Below are 16,428 nucleotides of genomic sequence, written 5' to 3' on the forward strand. Positions count from 1 at the left end.
TGTTGGTGTGTAAAGTGGTTGGTAGAGAACAGATATCTTGGTTTGATCATCGATCTTCTAAAGCGAAACAAACTACTTTGTTTTGCTCGGGTGATAATATATTGGGTGTCTTTGAACTGGTTACCAATCTCGAGCAGTTCAACTTCCTTACATCGACTGGGCCTCTTGGTAACTGGTAATCGAAGTCGGCTGTTAAATGCACTGGCGGTGTGTCCACACGATTTGCTGTTGGCGGTCGGTCATCAGTTCGACGGTTTTGCAAGGCGATCGATAACGCTACCAAACACTGTTGTCTTGAGAGTATCCGGTATCTGGCGGACAGAGGTCTGATGTGTACAGCCGCAGCACTGGCGGATTCCGCTGAGAAATGATATTTGGCAGTTGTTAAGCTCTTGGTGGAGAGTAAGCCTTAAAAGAATGGTCAAAAAACTAAAAAATATATTATTCCAATTTAATTATTTGTTATTAAATATATACTTCAAGTGCAAGAAATAAAAATAAATTATTAATTTTTTTATCAAACATTTTTTTCTTAGTAATTTGAAATTAAATTGAGACTGTTAATGTATTTAATTAAAAACAAATTGATTTATGTTGTAATGCATTGTCAAGTGTTTGACATTCTTGCGAACAATAGATGGCAAAGTTACATTTTGAACATTTGATTGGTTTAGATTCAATCTTTTTGAGACAAACATTACAGTATTCATTTGGTTTAGAAATGTTGTTGGTGTATAACTCTGATAGTTGATCGACTCTGATCATTGAAACTCTATCGATACCAATTGTACCAATTCGATGATATGGATTGACAATGAATATGTTCTGACCAACAAAAAATAATCGATCGACAGTTGCTTGGTTATTGATGGTATCATCATAGATACCAACATTGATAACAGAGCCATGGAAATCGACCATCAAGAAATGTGTTGCCTTGTTATTTCTGAATGGTCGTTCAATGATGATTCCTCTAATGAAACTACCTCTAAATACACATTCACTCTTGATCTTAAATTCTCGGGTTGTAATCTCTCTGTATTTACTAATCAAGTTATTTTGAACTTGTTTGATCGTAATCGATTGATTTACATTGTTATTGTTGTTGTTTTTGTCTGATGAATAATTGGCGAAACAAACTCTGAGATGCGTTGTCAATCTAATTCTCTGATCATTATCAAAGATAATGGAATCAGTTTTCTTGTCCAATTCATTGTTATTATTGTCATTCTTATCGGAGTTGACGAGTGGAATGGAGTTGGAAAGTTTGGTAGATTCTGGATCTTCGTAAGCGTCGAACATCGATAGTTCCGGTTTGTTATCGTTGTAAGGAAGGAAACATGGAAGTTGATCTTTCTCTGATTCCTTTCCCATTCGATAGTATTTATATGCTTGATCCATATCATTTCTGAATAGCATATAACTCGATAGTTCATAATATGATCTTGGTCTGAGAATATCATCCTTCTCACAAATTCGTTGGAATTCAAAGATATCTGTCAATTCATCCATATTCTTGAGAGGTGTACCATATGGAATCGTTTCTCTTTGCTTTTCAATCTTGTAAAAACCAACGTAAAAATGCATAGATGGTTGAATCTCTATCTTTTCCTATTTGAGTTAATGAATAAATAAAATTAATTAGGTAATCAATATTTATATCTATAAAAAAGATCTTTACATTTGCCATTAATTCTCTTGCTTTCAAATTACATCCAATTGCATCATTCCATTTTCCACCTTTTCCAAAAATAAAACTTGCTAAATTCCAAATTCTGTGTGATTCAAAATAGAAAAATGTTAATTTAAGAAAACAATAATGTTATTTCTTCGGTGTTTTATATACATACAAATGAGAATTTGGGAAATCTTTTAAAGTTTGTTGAGTATAACTTAAAATTAATTTGAAATCGTTCATGTATTTCAGATAGATAAGGCAATATCTTGCGTCCAAATCCATTGGATTGTCCTTTAGATATTGGTTGAGAGTCGGTAGGAATATCTCTCTTAGTACATCATCATCAACCATGATTTCATGCATTTGATAACTCTTTGAAATCTTTGATATGATATCTTTTGGTTTCGATTTGCCAGCCATTATCATTGCCGCCGCTTCTCTATATAGCTTCCTTCCATTGAGCATCATTGCCGCCACCTTTGACTTACTGACGTAGCTCTCCATTTGATCGATACTAACCAACTTTGTCTCCCTCGGTACTTCTTTGCTGGTATCGTTACTCATGTTCTGAAAGATGTTTCTGAATTGCGGTGGAAGATTGGTCGATGCTCGCGCAGCCTGTATCTTTCCCTTTAGATTCTTGCTGTCGTCGACGCCATATTGCATTGCACGTTTCAACCACATATTGGCGGCATCCAAATCCTTGTCGATACCGAATCCATTCAGGTAGAGACCTGCCAAATTATACATTGCCAGTGGATTTGGCTCGGGTCTAAGTGAAGCGGCACGCAGGAAGAGTTGCGCTGATTTCTTTGGTTGTGGTGGACCGGCTTCGTTATCCAGGTAGACTCACCGAGGACGTTCATCGACTCGGAATGACCGAGACGAACTGCCTGCTCAAGATAGACGATCGCTTGTTTATGATCCAGTGGCACACCATATCCATAAAGATAGCAAGTCGATATATAGACTGGTCCCTCTGCATGGCCAAGATCGTTGGCACGTTTGAAACACTCGAATGCCTTCTTGAAATCACGGTAGGCAGTTCGGAATTGATAGATCATTCCACAGTACATCACCATATCACCGCTGTTTGGAAACTTTTGGAAATACTCCAATGCTTTGATGTAATCTTTCTTTGTATTCACTCCATAGTAATAGGTGAATCCTTTTACTAGATTCGGATCTTTGTTTCTCATCATCATAGCGAATTGAATAGGATCCGTTACATCATCTTCGTCTGAATATGTATGTCCAAAATCGACATCGAACTTAATCATTTCGTATTGACTTCTTGCTCGCCTGTACTGTGGACTCATCGATAAACACATCTCTATCGACTTTCTGGCTTCTTCAAGCTTTTCATCGTTGTGAAGAATGACTGCGGTCAGGAATAGTGTACATTTCCAATTTGGTTTGATTGATTTCATTCGACTGAGATTCAACAAAACATCATCACGTGGTGCATTGCTTTGTGTCTTGAAACGTTGCATCTCTTGTGAATATCCAGCATAGAAATAGAATTTGGCAAGAGTATCAACTGATAATCCATAGATATTGGTACCTTCGTTTGCCAGCTTGATTGCTTCTAAATAATTGTGATTATTCATTTGTTCTTTGATGTTCTTCTTCAATATCGATGATTTCTTTTCAGAATGTTTATTCTGTTCCACGTTAAGTGAAAGTAAAGACTGAATCTCTTGTTTGTTGGAACCGACACTCAATAATAGTTTGGTGAGATCATCGAAATCATCATTCAATTCAGTGGAATCGAATACAGCACCACTTGAAGTGTAATGATTGAATAGATCTGTGATACCACTGATAAATTGAATGTCGGAAGCGATCAATTTCTGTGATTGAGCTTGACCACCTAGTTTCTGACAGATCGGTTGAAGAAGGAATGAAAACACTGGAATCTCCCATGTTGATCTGTCACCACTGAGCAATGCACTCTGATATACCTTTGATAGATCATTGAGATTGATTGGAATCAATGACTTTAACTTTACAATGGAATCTGGTGTATCACACCAAACATTACCACCAGATAACACAAAGTAATGATGACCAAACATCGATGACATATAGCTTCTTGAAACTGATAAACCAGCTATAATAACTGATTTAGATACATCTGTTACTTTTTGTTCTATTACTATATTCTTGGTTTGATCTTTTACATTTGTATTTTTACTTTTACTATTAGTACTACTCTTTTCATTTTGATTACTTTTATTTTTTTTATTTTTTTTATTTCATTTTGAATCTAGAGATAGATAATATCTCTATTAAATAAACATAACTAAGTGTGTGCTGATTAATGAAAATAAATTTATTTAAATAAAAGTGACACACATTTTCATTCAGAACCACAGCAATGAAAGTGTGTGACAAAACTGAAAAAAATGTTTTCTAGTTTAAAAAATGTAGTTCATAAAAATGATAATTATCTTAACATCTATGTTGGTTAATGGAGTCGATGAAGATCCAACGTTCAATTGGAAAGAGGAAGATCAGAGTGTTGAAGCGAAACCTTTCGAACAAGATGGTGGTACCAATGATAATATCGATAGGAGATATACACCTGTTCAACTTTGGAGATTGTTCTTCGATGACCAACTGTTTGATCCTAGAGCAAACCAACTTGTACATTCGCTACAAAAGCATGTGCCGTAAATTTTTCGGTGGTCTTATCACCAAAACAATACTAAAAGTATTTTTCTGTTCTGTGATGTCATCGGCTTTCTTCAACCTCTCATGGATCAACTCCTATTGGAAAACGGAATTCTACTATATACAAGCAGTTAACTCCAAGATTAGTAAGGATCAATTCAAATTCTTGCTCGCCAATATGCATTTTTCCACCCCGACGGCAGTGCCACCAGTATCGACAGGACCATGTAGAAAAAAGGTAGCGGTCACCACAAACAACAACTACCCAGCCAAGAGCCTCTGTTCAAGATCCGCCACTAGTAGTAGACATCCTTAAGAATAATTCAAGAATGCCTACCAATTCCAAATTAAGGAATTGGCAATCGATGAATCCAATATACCTACCAAGCAAAGAGTTCAGAATCATTTGGGTCTGCTTCAATGTAACAAAAGTAAACCAGATCAATAGAGGAAAATTCAAAGTTGTTTTATTGGTCTCTTTTTGTGTCTTATATAATAAAGGATGTCATGATGATGAAAGGTTTTGGCGTAATTCAATGCAAGTTTATATCGCACGGTTTTATCTTTTTCCATGAGGTAAATAAATACGTCGGTGTTACCATACATCGCTGCTGCATCTGGCGCGTGAAAAGTATATTTGATAGTTGGTCGATAGTTATCCATTAGATACTCAATGATATCGAGTCGATTATGTTGAGCTGCATTCACTATGATCTTCTCAGTGAGTGGTTCCACACACTTGGCTGCGATGTACTTGATTATCTCCAAACCATCCTTTAGAAAGATACACCGCTCCAACATCGATAGCGAAACAGGGTAGTTACGCTCATCCACCAGATACTTTACGATCGCCAAATCTGCATTCACCATTGCGTAGTAACTGATTTGCGCGCTGACAGTCGACACTGGAATTCGCTTGTTGATCCAATCGAGCATCGGACGCTTCACTACTTTCGTTAGATGCGGCAGATCCAGTGCTCTGGTGATTGGAACCGCGTGAAAAGCTTCGTAAAGTATCTCTGCGATTTCGATATTGTTTGTGCTGACCACATGCAACATGGCGTAATACAGATTTCTACGGCACGGCGGATATCTCGCCAGCAACATTCTCACCGCTGGATACTCGGGATTCCCATGATTCTTCAATGCACTCATCATAATGATATCATCGCTGTCCTGATAGATGCTGTTTTGTGGATCCTTCGATACGCATTCATCGAGCAAAAACTTTAGCAACGATCCATCCGATATGGTATTCAGTGACATTCTCAGAGTGAAACGAGTACACTCTGTGGATCGGTTGAAATGTAGGAATTTCACGATTTCCGTGTGTCCTTTGTCAGCGGCGCGATCCATAATACCCTGAGAACTGCCTTCGGTGCGATTCTCGTGGAGGAATCGAACAATGTTTAGATGACCGTTTTCAGCGGCTCCGTTCATCGCCTCTCGACTGCAAACTGCACCCACTGAATGCAGATACTCCACCACCGAAAAGTGACCGCGTGTTGCCGCTTCATCCATTGGTCGTGTCGGCCATTTCAACCACTCCTCTACAAGCTTACTCTCCACTAAGAACTTAACAACCTCCAAATATCCTTTCTCAGCGGAATCCGCCAGTGCTGAGGCTGTACACTTCAAACCTCTGTCCGCCAGATACCGGATATTCTCAAGACAACCGTGTTTGGCAGCGTTATCGATCGCCTCGCTACTGCCGTCGTAGCGATGACCGACCGCCAACAGCAAATCGTGTGGACACACCGCCAGTGCATTTAGACCCAGCCGACTTCGATTACCAGTTACCAAGAGGCCCAGTCGATGTGTAAGGAAGTTGAACTGCTCGAGATTGGTAACCAGTTCAAAGACACCCAATATATTATCACCCGAGCCAAAACAAAGTCGTTTGTTTCGCTTTAGACGATCGATGATCAAACCAAGATATCTATTCTCTACCAACCACTTTACACACCAACACTGATCGTATCGCAGTACCATTCTAGTATATCCATCATAGCCATTATAACAATTGAAAACTATAAACTTATTACCAAAGATATCAACATGTATTTGATGAACGAAATCAAACACCAGTTTCTTTATATGTTTATATCTTAATATCGATTTAAATAATAATGTTCTTTCCATTTATAAATTTAATAAATATATTTTATTTTTATTTAATATAATTAATTAATAAAAATCAATTTATTATTTATATTTTACATTTTTTTTAAAAAATCTTTCGATTTCTGTTGATTGTTTTTTTCACAAAGTTGTTTTGCACACCAAATCAAATCATAAACAAATAAAGATACTTTTAAATAGATAAAATATAAATATAAATGGAAAACATTATTTATTTTTATTAATAATTATTTTAGCGAAATTATTAACTTTGATAATAATTTTCTTTATTCTTCTTCACTTTCATCATCACTGTTTTCTTAGTAAATGATTTCATTATTTTCATCATAACTATTAAATTTGTTGAAAATAACTTGTTGATTGAGTAAATATTGATAAACTTCTAGATCTTCACCATCTTGACATACTGATTTCAACAGATTAAAGTTTGCGAACAGAATGAAAGAGTAATTATATTGTTTGATTGTTGGAAGCCTCTCTTTCAATATCGAAAGAAGTTGAGGGGCATCATCATTATAGAAATCGTAATATTCAAGTGTGACTGATTTCAATGTCTTTGAGTGTAATGATAACAGTGGTTGCAAGAAATCCATGTTACTGTAATCTGGACTTCTATTCCAATCTTTGTTGATCCTGATATAGAATGATTCGATACCATGTCCATCTACATTCGGTGTATTCTCAAAGATCGATATTAGAAATAAACTGTAGTTACGTCGGTATCCATAGTATTGATGCACAAAGATATTCTTTAGATTTGGAAATGGTGGAAGGTGTGTCAAGTAACCATCTCTATTAATCACATCACGATATAAAGATTCATCTGAACTGCTGTTATCGCTTGGTTTGAATGAATCATAATAGATGTATCTTCTTGAGACACCATCATTGATTCTACTATCGTATTCATCTGATTTAATATGAAATAGTTCAACTCTTGAAAAGAAATCAATGATTCTATCTGTACTCTCACTATATCTGATGAACTTGATCGATTCGTAGTCAAAGAACAAGGGTGGTGATTTGATTAATGAATATTCATGATCAAAATTGGCATATCCAAATATATTGTGATAACTATTGTTAATCTTCTTTGATGTAATTCTAAAGAATTGTTTCGATACCAATGCAAAATTCAATATAACCTTGTTGTTGGATTTTTTAATATTTTATCTTATTGCTTCTTCTTTCGTATTAATTGATTGTCATCTTTCTTTATATATTTGTTTTAATTTACATTAGTATTAACTAATTAAATAATTGTTTTGTAAAATCATATATTGATTAATAGTTACTCTTTTATCTTTAATAATCCGATTATATATATCATACTAATGATTTATGAATACGACATTTAAACGATGTCATGTTGTTGAATACATCTAATGAAGGATCAAAGAATAGATCTACAATGAACTTGGTATAACCTTGAACATCGATAAAATGTAAAAACTTGTGTCTGTGGCAATCAACAAAGAACCTAACGCATTGTGATCTCATTTGATCATCTCTACTCTCCAAACATTGATAATAAAGATGATAAACTCTATTAAAGTTTATCAATGAATTTCGATTATCGAAAACTATATCGTCATTATTGATCGGTATTCTATCTTTATCTTTAGATTCCTCTTCAAAAACAGCTATTTCATTTGACTCTTGACATGTTCTCTTTCTTGATTGATTGTTCATTTTTAGTTTAAAATAGATATTTATGAATAATCGTAGATCAATGTGATGAATACATAAAAAAAAAAAGGGTGAAAAACAATTTTTTTAGTCAAATCTTTTACATTTAAAGCTGAGTGGATAATTTATATGTTTATTGTTACTGAATTATTATTTATTCTTTGTTTCTTGAATATATTCTAGGTCATTTTTATCAATATCATCATTTCTACTATCAAATTTATTTAAAATAACTTTTTGATTGAGTAAATATCGATAAACTTCTAGATCTTCATCATCTTTACATGCTGATTTCAAATTGTAAAAACTACCATAAAGAATGAAAGAGTAATTGTATTGTTTGATTGTTGGAAGCATCTCTTTCAATATCGGAAGAAATTCATATGCATATTTACCACATAAACGACGATAATCAAGTGTGACTGATTTCAATGTCTTTGAGTGTAATGATAACAGCGGTTGCAAGAAATCCAAGTTACTGTAATCTGGACTGCCATTCCAATCTTTGTAGATACTGATATAGAATGATTCGATACCATGTCCATCTACATTCGGTGTATTCTCAAAGATCGATATTAGAAATGAACTGTAGTTACGTTTGTATCCAAAGTAAGTATCGATGGTGAAGTGTTTAAGATTTGGCATTGGTGGAAGGTATGTCAAGTAATCATTTCTTGAAATCGAATTTCGATAGAAATGTTCGGTGTCACGACCAAAGAAATCATCATATAAGTATCTTCTAAAGACACCATCATTGATTCTACTATCGTATTCATCTGATGAGAGTTTAAAGATCTCGACCCTTGAAAATAACTGAGTGATTCTCACTGTACTCTCATCGTATCTAATGAACTTGATAGATTCATAATCAAAATACAATGGTGGTGATTTGATTAATGAATATTCATTATCAACATTGATATGACCATATAAATTGTGATAACTATTGTTAATCTTCTTTGATGCAACTCTAAAGAATTGTTTCGACACCAATGCAATATTAAAGATACACTTGATGTCGCTGTAATCTAGAATTCTAATTCTGGTATTCTCCACAAATATATGTAGACTATCTCCTTTCAATGAAAATGAAATGATTATTTCCACCAATATATCCGATAGAGTGAAAGTAAACACCTCTTCGATCATGGTAGAACTAATTGCATGGTGATATCCTTCTTTTTCTTTGGTTAAATCGTTAATCTCTAACTTTATATCTTTCTCTTGATTCACTATTGTATTTGAAACTCCATCTTCATTCTCATTGATATTGTCGTTATCTTCTTCTTCTTCTTCTTGGTGTGTGATTGAGTAGTGGAAGCTATTATAATCGAAATACAAGTGTTTCTTTTGAATAGCTTTGGAAAAAAAACATTCTTTATAGACATCTATTCTCTTTGCTAATTGATCACTGTCATCATTTAATTTCTAATTGTATTTTAATTAATATATAAATATTTACAACTAACTAACTATTTGATATTGTATTGAATAATTTTAACTAATAGTTACTCTTTTATCATATCTTATTTTGTTGTATATGTTTTCTACTAATGTTTTATGATCACTATGACCGAACGATGACATGTTGCTGATGACATCTAATGAAGGATCAAAGAATAGATCTACAATGAACTTGGTATAACCTTGAACATCGATATAATGTAAAAACTTGTGTTGGTGATAATCAACAAAGAACCTAACACATTGTGATCTCATCTGATCATCTCTACTCTCCAAACATTGATAATAAAGATGATAAACTCTATTAAAGTTTATCAATGAATTTCGATCATCGAAATCGATACCATCAATGTTGATTGTTGATATTCTATCGTTTGGACGCTCTTCAACAACTATTTCATTTGACTCTTGATATGTTCTCTTTCTTGATGGATTTTCAGTAGTAGTCATTATTTAAAATATAAAGTTTAAACTTTTAATAACATAGTGTGCCTCAGGCTAATACTAAAACAAATATAAATAAGATATTTTTTAATTTTGTTGATATAAAACCCAAACTTTAAAAAAAATGGGTATGAATTTTTCACTTGAAGATATTCAAAGTCATATTATTTAACAGCCTCTCTTCTATAATCGATTATTCGATTGTTATCTTTAAGCAATAAAATCTATCAAAAATAATATTTTTAATAATTATAGAAGTTATTGATTTAAATTTTTCATCTTGTTTTGTTTAACATTTCGATTGAATATAATTATTTTTGGTTATTAAATAAATAAATAAATAATGGGGAAAGAGAGATGAAAAATTTAAATCAATAACTTTTTTTTTTTTTGTGATTTACACAACTTTTTATATTACTGCATATATCACTTAAAAAGGAATAAATCAAAAATAGTTGTTTTATAAAAAAAAATTAAAAAAAATAGCTTAATCATTTTTTTTTCAAATAAAATTATTTTATTTTATTTATTTTTAGACGTTCAATGAATAATTTGGAACAAAAATAAATTTGTTTTTCTTTTATTATAAACTCTTAAAAAGTAAGAATTGGTTGATTACTTTAATCTTAATTAAACAAACAAACACTTTTCTACCTTTTTTGTTTAAAATATTTTATTATAATTATATTAAATATTTATTCAAATATGAAAATCAATAACATTTATTTATCCTTATTGTTCAAGAAAAATTACAAATATCTTTTCATAGAATCATTAAGATTATCTAATAAAATTTTCATAATTAAAATAATATAATCATAAGATTGTTTTAATACTAAATCTAGATTTTAATGATTTTTTCAATAATTTTAAAAATATGAAAAAACAATTGGACGGATCATAGATAACATTACTTTTTACTGATTAAGTTTATATGATTTCATTGCATTGTTGTTTTGTTTAGATTAATAAAGATAAAACTGACCAAACAAACATACAACAACAACTTAAACAACAACACATATGTATGATCCTCAATGGAAATATATATTTCTGGAATCATTTAAAAAACAAAAATAAACAATTTATAAAGTAGTTGTAGTTGTTTTCTTAAAGATCGTTGGTGATGCTAATTAATTACAAAAAAAGAAATGCACACTACCTACCTGACCAGGTAGTAGTTGGTTATTCTTACTGTTTTTTTTTTTTTTTTTAAACAGTAATGAATGATTATATTTTTTTTTTTTATGAATTTGTGTTATTATTAAATTCTTACAGTTCAAGAATCGTCTGTTTTATTTGCAAACAAATTGGATTCCCACACCACCAAACTTTGCAAATTCTATTATTATTGGTGTGCATTTTTCATTCCAATCCTATGCTAATGCCCTGTGTGGTGGTAGTGGTATGTGGTATGTAAAAAATCATTTGAAAAGAAGGAGAGTGGGTACGGTGTGGTATTTGGTATGGTTGGTCAGTCACACACACTTGACTTTGTAGAGTTATCCCAATGAAGTGTGTTGCTGGTGTCACTCTAATAACTAATCTTAAAAATAACACTGAAAACACACAACCAAACAATGGTCAAAAAGTTTGAAAAATTGAAAAACGGAAAACAAAAAAAAAAAAAAATTATCAAAATAAAAAGAATAAAAAAAAATGAATCAAAACAAGCCGGTGGTATGTGGGTTTTTTTGATTAATTATTTTTTTTTCTACAACAACAAAAAAAAACAAAAAACCCCCAAATTTAAATTTAAAAAAATTCAAATAATCTAGTAAAACAAACACAGCCAACTCCTCAATTTTCAAACTTGTGAAATGTTAATCAAAATGGAAACACACACATTTAATGCTATCTCGTGTGTGTGTATGGTGTCTATTTTTTAAATAATTTTTACATTAATGATTTATTTTAATTTTTTTGTTTTATTTTTACTTGCAGACACCTGATGCACTGATTTTTTTTATAAATAAATTTATTTCTCACCATCCAGCTTATCATTTATTTTTTAAATTCATTCGATTATATTTATAAATAATCACAGCAGCATATATAATTAAATACTTTTGTAATAACTTTTTTTCTATTCTATTTTTATAAATAATATACATACAATACAATGGGTGCTTCAGATAACTTTATGCCATCTGCCATTCCATCTTTGGAATCAAATGTTATGATCATTTGCGGTATTTTGGATTTCTTCTTATTCGGTATGTAGTGATAATTTGGCAAACAACAAACTAAATCACAAATAGAAACTAACTTTAAATTGTTTTCTTTTTTCTTTATTTCTTTTTGCATTCGCTTTAATTTAGGTATTGGTACCATCATTCTTGGTGTTCTCGATAACTGCAATGTATGGTGTGTCATCATCGGTGTTTTACAATTATGTTTGCCATTCGTTGGTTGGTTCTGGTCAATTATCTGGGGTGTCATCATCTTGTTGAAGGGTCTCAATAAATGGTAAAATCTATAGAGCCTAAAGATTTTATATATAGTAGTACCTTCCTTTATGAACATTTCATCTTATTTATTTATTGTCAAGAGCTGTTAACCGTCCTAACACCCAACTTCAACAACACAACATTAAACCCTCCCGTTTTTGTTTTTAAAAGAAACTTAAGAAAATAAAACAAACTATACAATTCTTTTTTTTGTATTATTAGTTTATAAACTAAATATTATCAATACTTTTTTCTTTAATTATTACATTGTTTTCATCGACTCAATATGAAATTTCATTGGTTGTTTATTGTTATTATAATATAAAAAAGATTAGATTTATATATATCTTAAGTTGATATATTGTTTGCTTATGTTTAATGATATCACATGAAAACAATAATAAACAGAGCCAATGCTCATACCTTTATCTTAGGGTAGTTATGAAAGGGTAGAACTTCAAGTATTATTATATTATCATCATTCTCCTTCAAACACCTAAGAATAATTATTATTTAGTTTATAACAATCACAACCCTAAATATAAAAAAATAAGTTAAAAACTAGACATTACTCGTTTATATATTATATTAATTTTTTTCACCTTTAGAACTTGTATGATTTAGATTTTTTTTTTTTGTTTGATTTATTTTTAAATTTTTATGTATTTATTTATCAAATTCTTTGCAACCAAATAGAGAAAATTTGACTTTTGTTGATCATCATTTTTTTTTAATTTTTTTTTAAACTAACTTTCAATTTTCAGCCCATAATTTCACACAAAGTATAATCAGTGGATGTTTTTAAATGATTATTTTTACTTATCGACTGAAACATTTATGTTGATTGGCTGGGTATCTGCAAAGATCACCTGTTATCGAAAGAAGCCATAAAAACATGAATGGGGAGGTTTCAGTAAAGAGATTGGATCAATAGATGGTAACTGATTGCCTGACGCAAGTGGTTGACAAACATGTGGCTGATTTCGTAAGAGACTGGTTCCAGGTTTCTAAATACCGGATGTGGCTCAAGGCTGGCAACAGAACAGGCAAAAATTCGGAGCCGACTGTAGTGCGCAGATAACAATCAAATATCTACCAATCGAAGTGCAGGAACTAAACCTCAGACTCGTTTTTTTTTTACTGAAAAAAAGTGGCTTTTGTATTTTCTGCTTTTGTTTTTTCTCTCAATTAGTTGTGTATATATTTATTTATTATCTGTATATAAAAACATTAGTCACGTTTGTATGGTAAAAATTAACTTATATTTGTTCAATCACAGCATTGTTCATTGTTAAGTTGATTTTTACTTTTTTAACATAAAGCCTTTTTTTGCAATCATCACTCGTTTTTATTCATAAATTTTTCACTTTTTTTTTTTCATTTTTTACAAATTTTTTAGAAATCTTAGAACGTCACTGTCATCTTTCATTCTGCTATTCTAGTCCGTTGGGATGACTTCGCCCTCTTGTGACTGCGCTACACAAAAAAGTGGTTCTTATAGTGTGCTGAGAATCATGTAGATTGGTGTAAAATTGTTTGATGCTTCTGGCGAGATCGATATTATGGTCTGAGATATCTTTCGAACCTACGCTGGCAAATGATAACAAATTTACACCTCAGACGGGATAGAGGATATGGTATCCATCAGTATGTCATACTATTCACATTGGTATTCGCTCTTAGTTCGGGTGAGAGTGAACAGATACCAGTACTTAATGGATATAGCAGCGATCAACAATCGAGAATAGACACACTCCTTAATGATTTAACAGCTAATCATACGCCTTGTCAACGTAGATAGAAGCCATCAAATCGTGGAATGTGGCGATGGAAATTTAATAGTTAGAATGACTAGATATAGAATCTAGAAATGGTAAAGTTCATACAACAATTCTTTTAGGGTAATGGGAGAATCGTATGACGTGGATCAAATACATCTTTTTAAGGATAAATCAAGCATGAAAGTAAACAGGTGGAATATTAATCAAAATTACAGCGTTCAATTGAGCGGTACAACCCTCCTTCTCCAATTTTAAATACCTCTTTCAATCACTTTAAATAAAACATGTATACCACATTAGTTATATTAAAAAAAAAAAAAGAAAAAAAGTAGTATGATTTTTCGTGCAGAGTAATCGACAGTGACTCCTTGGGAGTTAGAATTAGCGATCATGAAGTTAAGCTTGTGGTAATTGGCATCGGTTAATTTGGTGTAATGGGTGACTGCTCTTTTGACGGTATTTTCCAGCTTGTAATGGGTAGTACATTTAAATAAAAATGTTTAAATTTACAACCAATTTATTTACTATTTTATTACTGCTTTATTTATTATCTATCTCTTATATTACTCTGTTCTTTTCTCGTATTTCTATATTTATAATTAAATACTTCTTATCATCTCTCTTACAGGTTGAGAAGTATAAGATGCAAGAATACTCGATCCTACTTGTTGAAGAAATGAATAAGTGTTTACATCTTCATACTTGAGTACTTTATTTCCAACACAAAACAATCCACCAGATATAACTGGATTGAGTAATGTATGTTCTGTTGTTTGAATGAATTGCGAATTATCACTTTGGAGGTGAGGTAATACCCATTGTGTTACTGAATCTGCTGCAAAGTTACTTCCGGCACTTAATAATCCTTTTCTTACGTCCAATTCTTTCTTATTAATTACTTTATCACCTAATAAATAGAAGGCACCACATAGTGCACTATCTACTGCATTGGTTGTTATGTCTTTAGCTATAATTGATGCTGACATGATTATCTTTTTTTGTATATTGTTATAATTTTTATCAGGTTGTTATTTTGATACTACGTAGAGACCAAGTACACCTGCACCAATGAGAAGAGGTAATGATAGTGATCCTATTGTCTTTTCTACACCTTCTATTGCTCCACCTGCCGTATTAATTACATTATTTGCTGTATTACCAACAGTACTATTTATTTGTTTGATGTCATCATTTACACCAATTACTACACCTTTGGCATCATTGTACACTGTCGTAACTGCTGATTTTCCAGTATCTACTATACTCTTTCCTGCATCTACTACACTATGAAACCCAGATGAAATGGCACTACCTGCTGATTTGAATGCGTGTGATACTTTGTCCTCTGCTCTTTTAAATGCTGATGATATCTTATCAAAGAATCCCATTCTTATTTCTTTTTATATTTGACAATAAAAAGAAATATATATCTATGTAATGTTTACATTCTTGATCTTTTGAGCTGATCTCTTCCTCTTAATTGCTCTTGATCATTATCCATCGACATGAACCTATCTAATGCTCTTTGACTATATTCTACCTGTTTTCTATGACCTAATGGTCTTGGTGCTTTCTTTGGTGCTTTAACATAACCAGAAGTAAGTGGTGAGTACTCTCTCTTTAATTCACGTAGTTCATGAATATACTTTCTATATTCTTTCTTTACATCAGCTGGCGTGTTTCTTCTTTTCTCTGACTTATCTGATCTTGGTCTACCAGTTTCTTTTCTATATTCAGCTGCAGAATCATCAATAGCTTGTTTCCATCCATTCTTTACATATTCTTTATCTTTTGAATTGGTTCCAGAAACACCATACTTCATTGGGTTACGACCCCTAAGTTGTTGTGCGTTATGAATAATTTGTTTGTTTGCGTTCTTATTAGAGTTCATTTTTATATAGACCTATATAAAAAAATAAAATGGATATTAGTATACTTGCCTCAATACCTCCAATTGTACTTGATGATGTTATTGGTTTGCTTACAAGAGCATTAGGTTGTGGTGAATTAAAAGCAAGAAACATACTTATTGTATTACTTGAGTACCTTGAGAGGAAAATAGATTTTAATTTAAAGTTTTACCAACGTGATAACTCTGATATCT

General features: G+C 31.9%; 8 protein-coding genes across 8 annotated transcripts; 2 read left to right on the top strand and 6 right to left on the bottom strand.

Annotated features, from left to right (window-relative positions):
• Window positions 1–573: 573 nt before the first annotated feature.
• On the bottom strand, window positions 574–4,044 carry PPL_06609 (uncharacterized protein; the record flags this gene model as incomplete). The annotated part of the gene is made up of 5 exons (XM_020577463.1): window positions 574–1,611; window positions 1,682–1,775; window positions 1,851–2,508; window positions 2,532–3,874; window positions 4,037–4,044. 5 exons carry the CDS (start codon window positions 4,042–4,044, stop codon window positions 574–576), a joined length of 3,141 nt encoding a protein of 1,046 aa, XP_020431911.1.
• Window positions 4,045–4,120: 76 nt separating this feature from the next.
• PPL_06610 (uncharacterized protein) lies at window positions 4,121–4,670 on the top strand (the record flags this gene model as incomplete). The annotated part of the gene is made up of 2 exons (XM_020577464.1): window positions 4,121–4,302; window positions 4,346–4,670. The coding sequence occupies 2 exons, from the start codon at window positions 4,121–4,123 to the stop codon at window positions 4,668–4,670; spliced, it is 507 nt and encodes a 168-aa protein (XP_020431912.1).
• A 140-nt stretch (window positions 4,671–4,810) lies between these two features.
• On the bottom strand, window positions 4,811–5,509 carry PPL_06611 (uncharacterized protein; the record flags this gene model as incomplete). The annotated part of the gene is made up of 3 exons (XM_020577465.1): window positions 4,811–5,128; window positions 5,196–5,358; window positions 5,424–5,509. The coding sequence occupies 3 exons, from the start codon at window positions 5,507–5,509 to the stop codon at window positions 4,811–4,813; spliced, it is 567 nt and encodes a 188-aa protein (XP_020431913.1).
• Window positions 5,510–6,795: 1,286 nt separating this feature from the next.
• PPL_06612 (uncharacterized protein) lies at window positions 6,796–8,188 on the bottom strand (the record flags this gene model as incomplete). The annotated part of the gene is made up of 2 exons (XM_020577466.1): window positions 6,796–7,641; window positions 7,829–8,188. The coding sequence occupies 2 exons, from the start codon at window positions 8,186–8,188 to the stop codon at window positions 6,796–6,798; spliced, it is 1,206 nt and encodes a 401-aa protein (XP_020431914.1).
• Window positions 8,189–8,335: 147 nt separating this feature from the next.
• On the bottom strand, window positions 8,336–10,099 carry PPL_06613 (uncharacterized protein; the record flags this gene model as incomplete). The annotated part of the gene is made up of 2 exons (XM_020577467.1): window positions 8,336–9,613; window positions 9,698–10,099. 2 exons carry the CDS (start codon window positions 10,097–10,099, stop codon window positions 8,336–8,338), a joined length of 1,680 nt encoding a protein of 559 aa, XP_020431915.1.
• A 2,116-nt stretch (window positions 10,100–12,215) lies between these two features.
• On the top strand, window positions 12,216–12,722 carry PPL_06614 (uncharacterized protein; the record flags this gene model as incomplete). Its single annotated transcript, XM_020577468.1, has 2 exons — window positions 12,216–12,309; window positions 12,715–12,722. 2 exons carry the CDS (start codon window positions 12,216–12,218, stop codon window positions 12,720–12,722), a joined length of 102 nt encoding a protein of 33 aa, XP_020431916.1.
• A 1,773-nt stretch (window positions 12,723–14,495) lies between these two features.
• Window positions 14,496–15,712, bottom strand: PPL_06615 (uncharacterized protein; the record flags this gene model as incomplete). Its single annotated transcript, XM_020577469.1, has 4 exons — window positions 14,496–14,567; window positions 14,892–14,911; window positions 14,932–15,316; window positions 15,365–15,712. The coding sequence occupies 4 exons, from the start codon at window positions 15,710–15,712 to the stop codon at window positions 14,496–14,498; spliced, it is 825 nt and encodes a 274-aa protein (XP_020431917.1).
• Window positions 15,713–15,765: 53 nt separating this feature from the next.
• Window positions 15,766–16,348, bottom strand: PPL_06616 (uncharacterized protein; the record flags this gene model as incomplete). Its single annotated transcript, XM_020577470.1, has 2 exons — window positions 15,766–16,227; window positions 16,265–16,348. The coding sequence occupies 2 exons, from the start codon at window positions 16,346–16,348 to the stop codon at window positions 15,766–15,768; spliced, it is 546 nt and encodes a 181-aa protein (XP_020431918.1).
• Window positions 16,349–16,428: the final 80 nt, after the last annotated feature.

The sequence above is a fragment of the Heterostelium album genome (genome assembly GCF_000004825.1).
Source record: "Heterostelium album PN500 unplaced genomic scaffold PPL_scaffold6, whole genome shotgun sequence".
Taxonomy (NCBI): Eukaryota; Evosea; class Eumycetozoa; order Acytosteliales; family Acytosteliaceae; genus Heterostelium; species Heterostelium album.